This window comes from Nothoprocta perdicaria, unplaced genomic scaffold (genome assembly GCF_003342845.1).
Source record: "Nothoprocta perdicaria isolate Ctin4 unplaced genomic scaffold, notPer1 scaffold_47, whole genome shotgun sequence".
Classification (NCBI taxonomy): domain Eukaryota; kingdom Metazoa; phylum Chordata; class Aves; order Tinamiformes; family Tinamidae; genus Nothoprocta; species Nothoprocta perdicaria.
The window spans coordinates 3,395,787-3,412,786 of NW_020455721.1; the positions used below are offsets into that span (position 1 = coordinate 3,395,787).

At 41.7% G+C, this 17,000-nt stretch overlaps 1 protein-coding gene across 1 annotated transcript in view; it reads right to left on the minus strand.

Annotated features, from left to right (window-relative positions):
* MBOAT1 (membrane bound O-acyltransferase domain containing 1) overlaps nt 1–17,000 on the minus strand; it is a 29,967-nt gene that overhangs the window by 8,035 nt on the left and 4,932 nt on the right. Inside the window, exons 4-8 of the mRNA XM_026047036.1 lie at nt 15,121–15,132; nt 9,418–9,473; nt 7,193–7,247; nt 4,394–4,577; nt 2,487–2,679 (exon numbers count right to left, since the gene is read on the minus strand). Coding sequence (XP_025902821.1) covers nt 2,487–2,679; nt 4,394–4,577; nt 7,193–7,247; nt 9,418–9,473; nt 15,121–15,132 — 500 coding nt within the window. The remainder of the gene's footprint in view (nt 1–2,486; nt 2,680–4,393; nt 4,578–7,192; nt 7,248–9,417; nt 9,474–15,120; nt 15,133–17,000) is intronic.

Here is a 17,000-nt window from a genome sequence, read left to right on the forward strand (position 1 = left end):
TGGCTACTCTCCTTCTCAGCCTTGCCTGGGAGCCATTTGATCCCTGGGTCTGGCCTGTGTAGATCCTGCTTTCCGTGTGCCCTGCCAGATATCCTCTCTCTACATACTAAGAAAACAGGAGGGATTCATTATCTGTGGGTCACTAAATGCAGCAAACACTAATGATCCTGGAAAAAATAAAAGGAAGAAAGAAGGAAAACAAAAATACAGGTCAGGCTTTTCCATCTAGATCATTTAGAAAACAAAAGCCTGATCAAGCTAAGCTTTAAAAGAACTCAGTATTTCTTTCTTGAGAAAGAAAAGTGACTTTGCTTTACTCCTATGAATATAGGCACTAAGTAAAGAGTCTAACCTAAAAGTTAAGGTAATAAGACTTAAAAAAAAAAGCCTTCTCTAACCTGAAACTTTCCCTCTATTTTCCACTTTACTAAAAAGCTAGATTTCTAGATTGCATTGAGGGAAAACAAAGGTTTCCAAGTCCTAATTCTCTCCTTGTTTAAAAACAACCCTGTCTGATATTGTATTTATCTTACAGCCTACTAGTGTCTCGCTGGGGGATCTGTAACGAGCTGCTCGGTCCGTGCACCCCTGCCCCTCTACAGAGAGCAGAGCCGCTGACAGCTACCGCCACGGAGCAGAGGGTCCCCTGCGTTTGCTCCGTCTTGCTCCAAGGGTAACACGGGGCCGTTTGGTGCCTCGCTGCCAAAAGCAAGAAAATTAGAATTCCAAGGGCAGAAGGTTACGGCAGATCTGCGAGCTGCAGTCCACAAGCTGCTGCCTGCAGAACGTGTTTTGGAGCACAGAAGAATCGCAATCTTTTAGCCTCCGACTGCCTGCGGAAAAACCAGCCTCCTCCGAGCCCGGCAGGCTTCCCCTGCTGACTTTGGCAGCTCTGGCCCCTTGCTTTCCCTCCGCACGGGTCCCTGGCACGGGCGACCCTTCCGAATCGTTTTCATCATCAGCGCTAAGTTTGTGGCTTAGCTCCCCCGATGGCTGCGAGTGCAGGGGTGGGGGAGCAGGATTTCCAGCCTTTCCGTGGATGTGGAGGCGTTGGGCAGCGTCCTGGAGCACAATAGCGTGTCTGTCTGCCCCTGTCAGAGAACACGAAGCGCTTCTGCGCGGGGTCAGCGGGCACTTGTACCCTGTGCCATGCAGCACGGAGCCGGCAGCAAAGGCAGGGAGCTGTTCTGTGCCCTGCGTCTGCAATGGGAATAACAGAGGCCTCACCCACCACCAGGAAGCAAGGCTTGCTTTGCCCCAAACCCCTTCATTTATAAGATGTTTCTACAGTCTCCAAGGCTTAGTCATGCCACAAATCCAAATGTGGTTTCCCTCTTTAATAATGTGCTTTTAGTTAATCTAGAAAGCCAGAAAAAATGCAAGCAACAACTCAATATTGATTCCCACAAAAATAAGTTTTTGAGCAAACAATTCTTTCTCCCAGTGCTGCTCCTTGTCCACACATGCCACTCCTGTCTTTTTTCCTCAATCTGTCGTCTTTATTCCCAGTAGTTCAATCACAGCCTCACATTGAATTTCCCTGGATCTTCCCACCCCATCTGTATCACACTTTTCTTTTTCAAGTGTACTCTGTACAACAGGCTTTGAGGATCTCTTCTACACACAAAATCTTGCAATACTAGAAAAATACCCTCTCAATTTTCAGCCTAACCTAGAAGGGTTTGATTCCTCACAGATTGATGGAAAGGTAACTTTTAAAAGACAGAAAGCAAACAGAAAGTGTTTACTGTAGCCCAGAGTCTAGTTGGGCTCCAATACTAAAGCCAAAGAAATTTACTGCTCTTCATTATGATCTTCTTTCTTTCTTCCTTTTCCTGGAGCAAGGGCTCTGAGTCCTCCCCATCACCTCTGTTATTCCCTACTTTCCCTGTTGATTTCCAGACCTGTCTTTTGATTGCTTAAAGCTTGTGTGTGTACAGGACCACACTGTGCCAAGATAAAACCTAGCTTCATCCCTGAGCAACTGCACAACTTCTAGGCGTACATGTATGGGCCAAAGTCTTTCTACAGTAAGAGAGAGGTCTGCTCACACCTATTATATATGTATAATCCTGAGCCAGGACTACCTCTGTATCATACTGACAGAAGTGGCAGATTATGGAAAAAGGACATTATGAAAAAAGGACATAAATCAAGGCTTACAGGAGACAAACTTTTCCCTTTATTTCCTAAAAATACCTGTAAAAACAACCTCCTTTTAAGTAAGAGGAAATCGGTATATTGATTGAGAATCTGAAAAGCACATTAAGTTGCAGGAAACAGCAATCCCAAACTAAGAGAAAAACTTGTGCAAACCTTTAAGGACTCCTTGCATCAGTAGGTTTCACTGCCTACAGGAACATGCATGTGTTTCTCTTAAGAATTATAGATCTATTTATTACTCTTCATTACTCTTTCAGATCCCTACCCCCATATTTATGAACTCTTTTATTACTGACAAAAACAATCAAATCAATCAGACTTACCTAACGTCCATGCAAAGTAATACTTGGGCTTTGCTGCCTGTGTGACAACATACAGGTAACCAAGTCGTGACAAGAAGGATGTTTTCTCAAGAAATTCATTATCAATAATATATGCCATAGGGAAATTCTTGGTAAGCGTCAAGAACAAAACAAGAGATAAAAGTGTGATACACAGCTTGTACATCACTGCTCCCTAAAAAGCACAAAGGACAATGAAACATTCATTACAAGCATTTGCTTAAGGGGGGGGAAAAAAAAAGAGTGAGAAAAGTAGTGCTTGCCACATATGAAAAGAATGTGATTCAAGAGCCAATGCAGTTAGCAACAACAAAGGGCATGATAATTAATTAAGAGGAGGTGACATGATAATTGACAAAACGACGGCCAAAGACTGAGTAATGCGGCTTACTGAACTACCTGTCCATGGGTATAAATGGGAATTAGAAGTCAAAGTTGGCCATGAATTTCATCATACTCCTATAGCAGTTGCTGGAAGTTCTTAAATGGGGGCAGGAGGGGAAACACCCATCAACAGAAAGGAGAAAACTTTCCTATGCGCATTGTCATTCTCCTGGAACAAAAGATTGGATTTTTCCTGGAAGCCAAAAGGACTAATGTTAAAGACAAGAATAGTTCCTGCCATCCAGTTATCATCCAGATCTCTTACTAAAACTAATTTTTCAACAAAGTACACATCTTATATATGCATCTTAACATGCATTCTTTCCAGTGATATAGGTATCTGCTAGGCCAAAATGCTTTCTGCTATTGCTCCCTAGCTTTTTATATTATGAAATTACTGACAGAATCATGCCAGAACTTATGAGCTGGATTTCAAGTATGCACTAGAAGCAAACATTCCTTGATAATACATTCCTCCATAATACAAGGAGGTAAATCTGGTGCTGAGGTTCCAAATAAGAACTGAATTTAAAAGTGCAAGTATATTATTTAAACAGCAATGCATTTTTTGATCCAGGTACTTGCTTTGAATCTACTTCATATTCAGAAAAAAAGTCTAAGGTGTAATTACTTTTACATTGATTACAATGCAAAATCTAATATTCTCGGCAGATTTGCATGTAATATAATATGGGCACATAATATGGCAATATAATATGAGTGTGGCCTCACTCATAAATCAGAAGCAAGACCACTGAAGTCAATGGAAAAACAACCATGTAAGACAGTAATCAGTTTTGTGTAGGCACTTACTCCACTTGAATGAAGGCATACTGCACTTGCTTAGGGAGCTACACATTCAGTGTCACCTTAAGGGACAGAAATCTGGTTCTCATGTTATCCTGCCATACAAGGAGGTTATTTATAAGGTGGTCCTCGGGTAACATTAAACTACTCCTTCCCCACTCGAAAAAATGAAAAAATAGCATTACACTTATCCTTTTCTATCTTGTAAATGAAAAATGACCTCTGGGTCATGTTTAAATGTGGCAGTCTCATGGAAAGCATCTGGAAGAGCTACAGTTTCTGATCTGCCATGACTCCTGCAGTCCTGGTACCTCCTGAACTACAGGCAACATTCAGCTTTTCTTCTTCATACAATGCCCAACTTTCCTATTTAGCCTAGAGCTGCACTGCAATTCATCATTATTGGAACCTGCAGAGTATCCCCATTCCTCAAAAGAAGACACCCATTAACAAATGACCTGTTTTGCAAGTCAAACATATTCTGGGAATTCAAGAGGAAGACACTTGTCCCTTCACCCTTGACTCTGTGATAAAAACAGCAGCCATTTCACAGAGAAAAAAAAAAAAAACACACAAAAAAGTAACATTTACTGGGAAGATAATCCAAAAATGGCTTTTTTTCTTATAACTATGAGAACCATGTACAAAGCTGTACACTCCCGTCCTTTGGAATAAATCTTTATCAATTTAAGACTTACAGTTGGAGAAGGATCAGGAAGTCTGTCATAACCCTTCTGCTTCCAGTTCACTTCTAAGAGCTTCATGTGCACATGCCTCCCTTCAATGAAGGCTATGTAATCCTTGTAATTGCTGCAAGGCCCAGCTATGATGCTCATAAAATTGAGGAGATAGCTTAAGTATTCCAGTAAAGAAGGTCTCGTCCTGTGAAAAACATCCACGCAGAATAGAATTAAAAAGCAAGGCAAACATAGCGAAGACTTTCATGAGTGTCATACTGTGTTTCAGTCCTCAGCTCTCTCTTCCCTCCCAGCTGAAGGCTCAGTTCATCTCTTTTTGGAGAAGATGATGCACAGCTTCTCTTAAAATCCCACTAATGACTGGCTAGTGCCAGCCCAGACAAGTGTACAGTAGAACCATTTAAATGACAGGCAAACAAAATGTTACCGATTCAAAAAGTTGCAGTTTTATTATTAGAAAGGTTTTAAGTTTAAAATCCTCATAAGCTTGAGTATCTTCTCTCAAATAAACTGATCAGTAACATTGGGACAAGCCAGTGGTCAGCAGCGGGTAACTAGTTTTGGACATTTGTCCAGCATGGCACGGACCAGTAACAGCTGGAAGACCACAAGCTATGCAATGCCACCCTGACCGAGCTGTGCAATGAATGTTTTGCATTTTTATGCAACTACAGGGCAGGAAGGCTTTAAGACAATGGCTGTCAGACCTGTGAGAAATTCTCACCCACCTCTTCTCAAAGCAGCTGCCTGTACAGGTCAACCTTTCTAAAAATGAAAAGTGTGACCGTAGAAGTATGTGAGCTGCCATTCTGTCCTACCGTGCAAATAAAGGAAGTAATTGCCTGTACTGCAATGTGAACAGGAAAAGGAAGCAAGAGGAAAAGAAACACGTAAATCAAAAGACAGCTGAAGATGAAAGTCAGAGAAAGCAATCTTGTTCATTATTTCCATTTTGCTAGTGCATGTCCTGCAGGCTCCTTTGGGGCTTTCACTGTCGGATGTTAAATGGAGATGATTCACTGTCAGTACTACACATCAGCAGGCCTAAGGAGAAAGAGGCAGAGGCTCCTCACTGCTTGCACAGTTTCTAAAGTGCTGGGATAGCTTTTTTTTTACGTGCTGGAAGATGCCATCATTTGGATTCTGCATTGAGATGCACAATGCTTTCCATGACCTTGCTGATGGTCACTCGTCAAAGTCTATGAGCACACCCCTTTTGGAAAGAAAACCTAGGGTATTGTGTTTAAAGATTGTACTGCCCAAGATACAGACAGATATGCATAAATTAAAACCCACTTAAAATTAAATCACACTAAACAACAGATTTTTAGGAGAAAATCTAAGCAATAGTTAAACACTTGCTGTTGCCTACTTTTATTCTGAAGTGAATTAGTTTGAATAAACAGTTGGCTTAGCCAGGGATTTTTTGCATTCACTCTGTTGGTTATTGTAGATGTTAGTTTCTGAATGGCATGTTCTCTGGTGAAACCACTGGATAGAAAGATGCAGTAAGTGACAAACAATTTGGGGGAAGGATCATCTTTTTGTTCTTCAAAGTCAGGTCCTTGATTTGGGCTTCTGAGCTCTACAGTATGATTAAAAAAATAAAGTCATTAGTTTCAAATCAGATTCTGCACATGGGTGGGTGGGGAGACATGAGCAAAGCATGAAGGAATGTACAGAGGATGAGTGAGAAACAAAAACAGACCAAGAACAGGAGGAAAGACAAAAGCTGGTATTGACAAAGGGGATTTACAACTCTTAAGTTATGACTTGTCTGCCACTGACACTTGAGCTATTGGCATGTACTTTTACATTATGAGCTCATCTACTGTACGAGGAAATAAGTCTGTTTAGTGAGAATTCGACCAGAACTAATGGAATGGTCACATGGACCCAGGGCAGTTCAACGTTTTGCTATGAGCCTTAAAAATAGACACACAGCTAAGGGTCAGAGCAAAAGTTATGCAAGTTTTCCAACAAGACTTTTGCTTTTCAAGAAACAACTCTTTTTTTATATATATATAATCTCACAGGCAGATTTTCTGACTTCTTGTCAAAGAAAGAATTCACTTCTACTAAAACAAAAGAAAAAAAAAAGGATTGAATTCATAAACAATATGCTATCTCCTTTTGAAAAATGGGAGTCACATACTATCACATAACCTGAGAGCCTAGAAGTGTCAACCTTTTGGAGGGAGATAGAAAAAAATACAATTCCAGGGTCCAAAATTTGCAGCAGAGAAAAACAGTATTTGAAGCATCAGAGTCCAACCAAAATGGGTTTGTACTATGCAGCAGTGTAGTGACAGAAGAGGAATGTTCTACTGTGCAAAAATAGGGTAATTGTGGGTAGAAGATGATGACTGAAAGTCCATATAATACAGCCCTAGTCTGAGTAATTAGGAGTTGACCACTTGTTGCGGGTGGAGTATCCATTTGACTCGGTGAGATGCGGCCAAGCACTTCCACACTTTATTAACTAGAGCAGAGTGATAAAAGCACAAGGCCTGCTTGGGTTTTTTTGTTGTTGTTTTGTTTTAATTCTTCAAGGAAATAGAAAAAGCAGGTAACTCTTTTTCCCATTGTGGACTGGAAAAAAGTAGGGAACATTTTCAAACTTTTTCATGGCTGTGCTACTCGGTTAGTACTGACATCATAAGGCGGAAAAAGGCAAAAAAAAAAAAAAAAAGAAAAAAAAAAAGAAACGAAAGAAACCCAGGAAAAAAAAACAGATAAAAACCCTAAACTTCTTTAGATGAGGCTCAACACAAACCAAGTGGGGAATTAAATTCTTACTTTACAGCAAGCCGATTTTGCTCAGCAGTGAGTTCCTCAGCTTGTCGCCCTATTCCTAGAAAGAAAAAAAAGTCACGTTAGACCTTTGGGACAGCCAAACGCAGAAAGCCATGGTCAAGCCTTACATTTCTATACCACCATAAAAAGTAAAGTTATTTAAACCACAGACTTCAGGGTTTCTTTGTGAGAGGCAGGAGCAGCACAGTTCCAACTTTCGGGTCAGGCCTATTCACATGCTACCCTATTTCTTCGCCCCGTTTCCCTGTCTGGCTGCCCCTTTCTCACCCTGGGGTGTGTTTCAGAAGCACTTGCAGCCTCCCCGCACACACAAGCACTTCTTGCAATGCCACCAACTGGCAGCCACCCCCCAGCAGCCTCTGCTAACAACCCCGGGCTGGAAAAACCTCCGTTCCCAGAAGCTGCTGCCTCATTTAAGCACAAGCCTCCCGCTGACTCCTTGCTGAGAAATGGAGCATTTCACAGCAGGACGAGCGGGCAGGGGAGGAGAAACGGGCTCTCAAGAAGCAGAAGCTCTGCTAATGTGAGCTAGCAACCACACCGCGGGCCCCCGGGGCTGACAAGCCCAAACACCCACAGCAGCAATTGGGAATTGTACAAGATCCAGGCTGGAAGGGCGACCTCCTGTTGAGCTCTGGCCCTGTGGGGCCAGAGGTAGGACACAGACTCGCTGCATGAGGAAATCTATGGAAAACTCTCATAGGAAGAGAGCGTGTGAACATCAAATAACCTGAAGCCTTCGCTGTAACGCGTTAGGTGCTTGCAGCGTGAGGAATCCCACTGGCTTCATCACACGATGCTGAACACACATGCACACATGCTCCACAAGGACAGGGCCTTGGCACCACTAACCCTGCTGCTCTCAGCTCACTGGCCATAACCACCAATACACCCACACGTGAGTCCCATTTCCTAAAACACTGCTCAGTTCCACCCTCTCTCCTCTATTTCTGTATGTAAACACTGGAAAACTGCAGCTTCCAGGGAAGCAATTAGGTATTTAGTTACTTAAAGGGCTGGATATTTTCTGCCGGTTTCCACTTATGGAGAGCTGCATTAAATTTTTACAAATGGAGATTTCTTAGTAATGCTTGCTAGCGAGAATGTGCAAATAGAGGCAGCTGTCATTTCATCAACTGTTCCATATATAGATATTCACAACATAATGAGCCTTTTCTATCATCATTCATGTGTAAGATCTCTACTTTGCTTGAAATGCTTCTTTTTTTTTCTGCTGTTACCTCTTCTTCTCTGCCTGTTGGAATCCTTCCACTATCCTTAGCGTACATCCAGGCTGAGCATCATGATGGCACTCGGAGACACCTGAGCTGGTTAGCTTAAATAACAGAGGCAGAGAAGCCCCAGCAACACACAGGCCAGGGGGAAGGTCAGCCAGCCCCTGCAGAGCTTCAATCTGCACCTGCTTTCACCAGTTCAAAGCACCCGAGACCCTTGTGCAGACCTGGCCTGTGAAAAAGCCCCGTCCCAGCAATCCGCAGTGTGGCCACCACCTACATCCTAGATCATAACAGCTCTAGAGCAAACTGTGTATTTAGTGACTCAAGGCTTAACCTAACGGGCCTCAGACCACTGGAAATCCACACAGCAGTAGACACAAGCAGTACTGATGGCAACTGAAATTTCTAGGCTTCACACCATATTAGAGACAGGCATACTGGAAAATAACACTCCTTATCACAGCACAGTTGAGGCTGAAGATAATATTATTTTGCCTGTAACTGAGTCTTTCTCAGCAGTGAGAAAAAGCTATTGAATTCCATCTCGCAGTTCACAAAGGGTTGTATCATTGAACAGCGATAGTACAGTCTGGCTACGCTGACACTAATTCCTGGGCTTATGTATCAAATAAGAGGCTTGATTTTAATCTAAGAATATAGAACAGCTTCAGAGAGCTTAATGGAGATGCACAGTAATGTCTAACATAGATACTACCAAAAATCAGAATTGGGAAACAGAAGGAAAGGAAAAAGAACTCCCAGTAAAGAAATAGTTGTTTTCATTATTGCAAGGCCAGATCATTCTAGAGAACTGATCAAACCCTTAAATAACTTGTTTTCCTCCACAAAGCATTTTTCTTCTTCACATAGAATAACTCACTGAACTTCATTCATCCACTCCATAATTCAAAGAATGCACTGGAATAAAAATGCGGTCTTCAGGACAGGAAAAGAGATTTTTTTTCTTACCATCATGGAGTTGGCATGCAAGTGTCGTGATCTTCTGTGTAATTATCATCAGTGGACTATAACAAAGACAGAGACAACAATTATGTGCCTTTTAATACAAATTATAACCTATTCTCTTACTGAATGTCTTTAAAAAGCATAAGACTTTTAGCGACCAGTAGAAAACACCCAATTAAAGCTGATGGAGGAGCATGGGCAAAACACAATAACTTGCAGTACAACTTTGAATTAATAAGTAAAAACAATGTCTTTTCTTTGTTTAGATTTCACCACCTACAGCAGTACAAACTACAGTCCAGAAGAAATCACACCACACTTAAAAACTCAGCTTCTGCAATCCACTGGGTTCTCCTTTCCTTATGCAAAGACCAAACTCAAGCTTCATATGATAAAATACTGCATGGTGCTACTGCCGGTTCCTCTCCTATCATTGCTCTCCTCTCTGTCCTAAGCCAGTGTCAGCTTTGCACATACACAAAATACCCCATTTCCACACAAGGCTAGTCCTTTTGCTAAAGCACAAAGCGCAGGATAGCTGCCAGCCCAGCACATGGTCTCCCATCTGCTTCTCGGCCACGCGACCGCCTGAGATCTGCAGGCTCCCGAGAACATGAGCTGGCTCCCGGGTGGCAAAAGTGTTGGGGACAACAGAGCAAGCAGTGCAGCAATAGCCTTTACATGCAATAGCACTATTTATATTTGCAGTACGCGGCTCTGCAGCACTTCTTAGTGCTACAGGCAAATCTGAACTGCCACGTCAGAGAAAGAGCAGAAAAAAGAGGCAAATCCAAAAGGATGAACTGTTGAAAACGTCTTTTTCTAAAACGCCACTTTGAGGCAAAACACAGCTTTGTAGCAACAGTGGCTGATGTCTGGAAATACAAGTAAAGAGCACCCAGTAAAGCTCCCTCTCCCCATCTCCGCCTCTCCCACATGTAGCGGCCAGATCTCCATCTAGTGACTAAGACCTTCATAGCTTTAATAGTCAGGAGGATACAAATTGATTATTCAAACATTATTTACCATAACTATAGAAATATATATATATATAGGAACTATATATAGAAACAAGTTCCATTGAGAAGAAAACAATGTATATTCAAGGATAATTCTAAAGTAACTTTAATAATAGTTTAGCAGGGGTTTTCAAGAGATGCTGGATGATCATTCCCCAAGGTGATCTAACAGCTACAGTCCAGTGTAAATCCAATGGTTAAGATTAACTGTCTGCATTCCAATTATCCCACTGTGGAAAAAACCCAGAAACTCCTTTTAAAGATAATTAATATACTGACTACAGTAGACACAAGGGTACTGGATAAAGAGGTTCCCTTATCAAAGGCAATCTCTCCATTTGTATTAGAAGTGGCTGATGGGCTTCAAGAATCTTTATGTAACATGTGAATAGTATTGTGTTTTCTACCCCAAAGCAAAAAAATATGCAACAGGAACTGGTTTCTTAAGAGGAAACTAATTGCATGGTTTTAGCAAATTTCTATTAAAATGTCAGTATAAGCACAATGCTAACATAAAGTTAGTATTGCACCTGAAATCCACAACAGGCTGAGGTATCCATGGATCTGGAGGACAGCTGTGCCACCATAGCTTGGAGGAGCAGCTCACTGGCACATCTAGAGCTCTGATGCCAGATGAAAATGGGCAGATCCAATAATGATTTTCCATTGTCCAGGAAGCTTTCTGTTGAACCATTGAGGATGGTAACAATTAAACTATATTTTTCTTAATTCAGCTTGCTTTGTTTTTTCCATTGAAAAGTTCCTTATATGCTACTTGCCCTGTTATCTCCAATAGCCTATTTCTCCAAGTGGGTTTCCCCATTCAGATAAAATTCAGCTTTCATTTCAAATATAACATAAATCCCAAAGCGTTAAGCATATAAAAACATTTTTTTTAATCCTTAGGGGAGACAGCAGCTTTCAATGAAAGAGCAGTCCTACTGCAACAGACACAGCCTTTTTTTATTTTGTCAGCACTTGACCCTTTAGCTTTATGGGTGAACGCTAACACGTATTTAAAATGGGTTCAATTTGTCACATATGCTTCTTTCTAAGGGCAAGCACTTCATGTTAATACTGAAATAAGTAACTTTAAACCTCAGGCTCGGAGCCAGAACTGTATGCCTTTAAGTGACTAAATTTAGACACTTGTCTTAGAAAAATCGGGCCCCCCACTGTAAGCCAGGAGGAACCAAAATGCAAACAATTTTGATGTGCTGATTAATCAAGAGAAGCACAAGCACGGCCTGCATTAAAACCGTACAGCTTATAAACACAGAAGACAGAGATGTTCTTTTTAGCTATATTAGGAATTCACAGTCATGCGTGGCACGAAGCAACCCTGCAGAACCAGTCAGCGTAATGAGATGAGGGGAACCGTCCCTCCCTCAAACCCAAACACCACAGCAGGCGGCGGCACCAGGACACAACCCCAGCACCTATCCGAAATCCTTCTGCATTCTCTCTGGTGCCAGCAGGAGAGAGAAAAATACCAACAGGACAAATCCTGGAAGCTCAGCCCTGGCACACAGACCATTCGGGAAGGTGAAGGCCACTCCATGCAAGCAACCCATGACACGACCTAAACCTTTTGCCTGCTGCATCTCCGTCAGGTATCATTAAACCTTTTGGGAAAGGGTAAGCAAGGATGCAGGCGCAGCTCACCCACCTGCCATTCCCCATATTTGCAGAGCAAGGCGTGGGAACCCAAATCTGGAATCAATATTAAAAAACAGACAAACCAAAAAGAGTTTAATTTGGGAGGGGGTAAAAGAAATGCCATCATTTCCTAGGTAAGTATGTGAATAAGTATGATTAAAGCTTGGTGCCACTAAACTGCCATTCCCAGTCAGCCTTTTAGGTAAGCTTGAATTTTAAATATTAATAAAATATTGATTATGTTAATGCATAAAAGGCAGCATCTTATTACATACAGCCAAGTGTTTCTCTCTGACATACACTAATGTTTTAAACCTTTGACTCTACTGGAAAAAATCGCAAGAGATACAAACAAGGGGAACTAAAATTCTATTCTTCTCCCTCAAATCTTTTTTTTTTTTTTCCTTCCAACATTTTAAGAGAGAAAAACAGATTCCTGGCATGATATCAAGTATTAGGTTGAAATTCAGAAAAAAAGAAAAAGAGAGAGAACATTCTACCTACTTAGGGATGAAGCACAAGGATCTTCCCCTAAGACCATGGCATTGGGAATACTGCATATATTTTTAGAAGCCTAGACCAGCTGAACTCCAATTATACCCAAATACCTTGCAAATACTTTGCAGCCACATACTGAGTTGTCTGCTTCCATGGGCTCTCCTCTTTGCCCATCATACTAACCACCACAGCTACAAACTGGGACAGAAATGCAGAGTAAGCCTCATCTGCCTCTTGACTTTTCCTCTTTCTGTGTTTGGTATTATATTGGCTCAGCATTTAGTCTCAGGTTCTTGTTGCAATGCACCTCCTACACACAGGAGCAAACTTTTAACTAGGAATCAAGGAATTGTCCCATGATGTCAAAAATGAAGTAATAAATTTTAAAAAACAAGTCTTTAGGTAAAGTTTGATGCCTTGGAAGACAGGAGGGCAAGAAAAAGATGGGACAGCTTACAGAGGATGTTGAATATAGGTAAATAATTTTTTTGCCCTCCTCGTTAAATCTTCCAAAGAGAAATATATCAGTTAAAATATTTTTTTAAACATGGTTTGTCCCATGAAACAGTATTTACCCAGAAACACAGGTGTGGGGAATTAAGCAGGCCAGCATCAGTTTGCATCCTACCATGGGAACCCTCCCTGTCTCGCGGATAAGATACTGTGCTAATCCCACACTTTAAAACTTCCAAGAGCAAAGCCATTTCCTCAGCAGAGTCTCTCTGACCTTAGGTAATCCCGTGGAGGAGTCTGGCACACACAGGCCAGAAATAGTTTCCACTGACCCGATTTCCCTAGGAGAGTAGGTGGAGTCAAAAGGCTCGCTGCAGACAAGAGCCCCAAGCAGCAAACATTTATTTCGGGTTTGTCTCTACAGCCTTGAAGTCCCCGTGCAAAATCTCAGCCAGGGAGCATGGGGCCAGGACACCACGAAGCTTCCCTGCAAACAGGTTTTTACTTCCCTTTTCAGCAGAAAAAAAATGCACACATGCTGGAGCACGCAGGGAAAAGTATTTTTATTAAACACACTCATGCCTCCCAAGCGATTTCTGAGTTGCCTTTTTATTTCACATTTGTTTATGAAAGCTGCTGAACAGTGCATGCTTCTTAGAGCTTCAGGAAAGAAACATTTTGCTTCAAAGAACACTGATTTCTGGAGAAGTGACCCAGGGCACACGAGGCACAGAGCTTTCTAGGACTGAGCCACTGGCTGAAATGTGGCTAACTGGCAGTTCCCACCGCCAGGACTTGTGTGTGCTGGTGAGCGACTTGAGCACAGTTTCAAGAGGATAAATGCTCAGCGGCGGGCATGGAGAAGGGCCTGTTTCCCCCTTCCAGAGCAGAGGTTGATGCGGAGTATCCTGCCCTGCTCCTGCTCCCACCTGCTCTGTTCCTGCTCTGTTATCCTGTGCCCGGAGACCTCCTGTGGATCAGAGTCACCCAGAGCTCATGGAACAAGCGCTGGGAACAGCGCATGGCACTTGACAAGCTTCAAAGATACCGTCCATCTAAAAGGCAACGGAGTGAAAATAACCTGCTGAACTCACAGGAGGAGCGAGTGATTCTGTGTCGTCTTTTAGCATGGCACTGTACGTCTGTACTGGTTCCCATCAACAAATGCATTTTCATCCCAAAAACTGGCTGCTCTACCTTTGTCTTTTGTGGTTGTCACTAAGCCATTGAGGGGAGGAAAAAAAAAGTTACATGGCATTAACCATGAGAGAAGAATTCACTGCCTGAAGTGATATTTTTTTACTACAGTGTCTCCTTATATGGCTTTTCTGGTGAGCTCTTTCAATGGCCAGCATTTTCAAAGTGCTTTGCTAGAAATGCTGCTGTTATTTTGCATTGGGTGTATAGGTGGTATGAGAAGATGTCCAATTGTTCTGGGGAGCAATTTCCACAAAACAAAACCAACCAAAAAAGAGAAAAAAATACACACACAAAACCACTAATGCAAGAGGTACAGGTTTGACAGTCACAAGGAGTGAAAAAAAATGACCAATAATTTTGGCTCAAGTGTCTCTTCCAAGACTAACACAAGACTGCAAGCAGTGCCAGTGCGTACGGAGATTTTCACAAACTGAATTTCTTTCTGTAAGGAATGGCACCAAGAAACACACTGTATATGCATGGTTATCACTCCCTGGGCCTCCCTGAATGGACTGCAAACACTGTGAAATTTTGCTCAGATGCCAGTTGACATTGAAAGAAGAAACCCAAAACCTCTATGGTCTCAATCAAGCAAGAGATTAAAGCAGACACCGTTAACTTCATATGGATGAGGAGTTCCTGTGAATTCTGCCCAGATGATCATATGCACAAGGCATTTGCTCATGTAGTTTGCTAGACTGAAAGCATATCTATTACCAATTTCCAAAAACCTCAAATCAAGATCCCTTGATTTTATTTTAAACTTATCTCTGCTTAAATATCACTATACTCAGTATACATCTGTATTTCAAAGGAAAAAAAAAAGTATGTTAGTGTTACCATTTTTATAAAGTCATAAAGAAACCAGGCAACTTACCAGCATAATCCTCTTAGCATAAAGAAAAAGAAATGAGAGAGAAAGGGAAAGAGAGAGAGAAAGAGTTAGAGTTTAGTTTTCCTAGATACAATATATAAATGCTACGGCAAAACAAGCAAAATAAAATATGCACGTTCCTTTCAAAGGCTGATTTGAATTAAAGGAGAGGCATAACATTAAGCTGTTTTACAATTAGTGGTCAAAAAAATGAACCGAGTTTTCTACAGGAAATCTGTCAAAGAAAATTCCCAAATATTTCACCTTTGTTTCAATCTTTGTGGCAGAATATAAATAAAAGGACTTGAAAAGAAAATTTAAAAAATCAAATGCAACAAACTCCAAATTCTTTACATCACAAATCTATCTTATAGTCTAAAAAAGTCACCTAACTCCAGGGCTACATGTGAAAAATGAAATTTCTGCAATAGTACAGTCCTATTTGTGTGGGTCAGTGAACAAAATTATCTTTGTATAACCTCAAAGAATTAACTAGTCACCATGAGTGTACAAGTTTCCCTACTCCCTAACCTTGAAGTGATGAGTCACAGTTTAATCTTCCATTTCCCAGTTTACTGAACATATGACTCAAGAGTTACCCATTCTCCTTCAATACCTACAAGCATTTTTAAGAGCTGTGTTCTCGAAGAGGTGGAGAGAAGCACTCAAATCACAAATAGCACCACTCAGTGTTATTACAGAACCAAATAAAACACTGCAGTTGCAACACAAGCCAAGAGGATTAGGCATGCAAACTGCTAAGCACACAAAGCAGGTCATGAGAGCAAATCCTAGCTGTCAGTGCAGAAATTGAGGAACATTCATTCAACATCTGGCTTGTCGCTCTGGGGAACTGACGCTGGGAAGCTCGTGACCCAAGAACTGCTCACCCGCCTACCTGGTGTGGATGAACACTTGATCCTTGCAATCAAGTATTGCCAGAAACACAGAGGATAACTGAGACCTCGGATAGGAATTAGGTGATCGCAGGCTTTTGGCTCACTTTTCAGGAGCACCGTCAATTCAGCAGCTGGCACTATCAGGGTGCCACCAGCAGCATTCCCCCAGCATGCTGGAAGGAGATGGGCATCATTCTGTGGATCCCAGTTTGGTTGTTTCTGAAGTTCTGGGATTTTTTTAGGATATCCTTCTAGGCAGGAGCCTCAGTGCTACCAGACTGACACAACAGTGTTTGTGGAGCCTCCAGGCAGGGGCAATGAAGAAAAGGCAGTGACGTTTCTGCTAATACAGGGTGACAATGAGGTGTGCATAGGCCTCACTGGGAATGTACTGTTTACAGCTGAGAAAACCATTTTGCAAAATAGATTTAAGCAGCTGAACTGAATTTGAGCACTTTGGATTTCAAGTTTTTATTAATCCAGTGCTTTCTTATTCTCAGTTTTTAGAATAAAACAGGAAGATGTGGTTCACACAGCTGTTCTACATTTTCTGCCCGTTAACTATTTTATGGTTTTGTGTTTAAGATTTTTTTTTATTATTTTGAAGTAACAGGACAAAACCATGAAAGAGTAAATTTAAGCATTACTCTCTTGGTCCCATCAATATCCTAGAGCTCATCATTAGAAAAAAAGTTGTTCTCTTTTCATTGAGAGAGCAGAAAATGCTTCCTGGTCTATAAACCATTCCTCTTCTTCCACCCCCAGTCTCAGCTGCATCCTGATTAAATGTCTTGGGAGAGAAACAGCGCCTATGCCTCCCAGTGCCTTTCTGAACAGGCTATTCAGGGCAGCTCTCGCTCATTGCTGCCTCACAGCACACGCAGCTACAGCATTCCAGCCCCTTTTATAGGCTTCTTGGTATGACAAGCTCATTCAAGACACGCTTTTGTGTACTAATAGAATAACAGAAAAAAACACAGAACT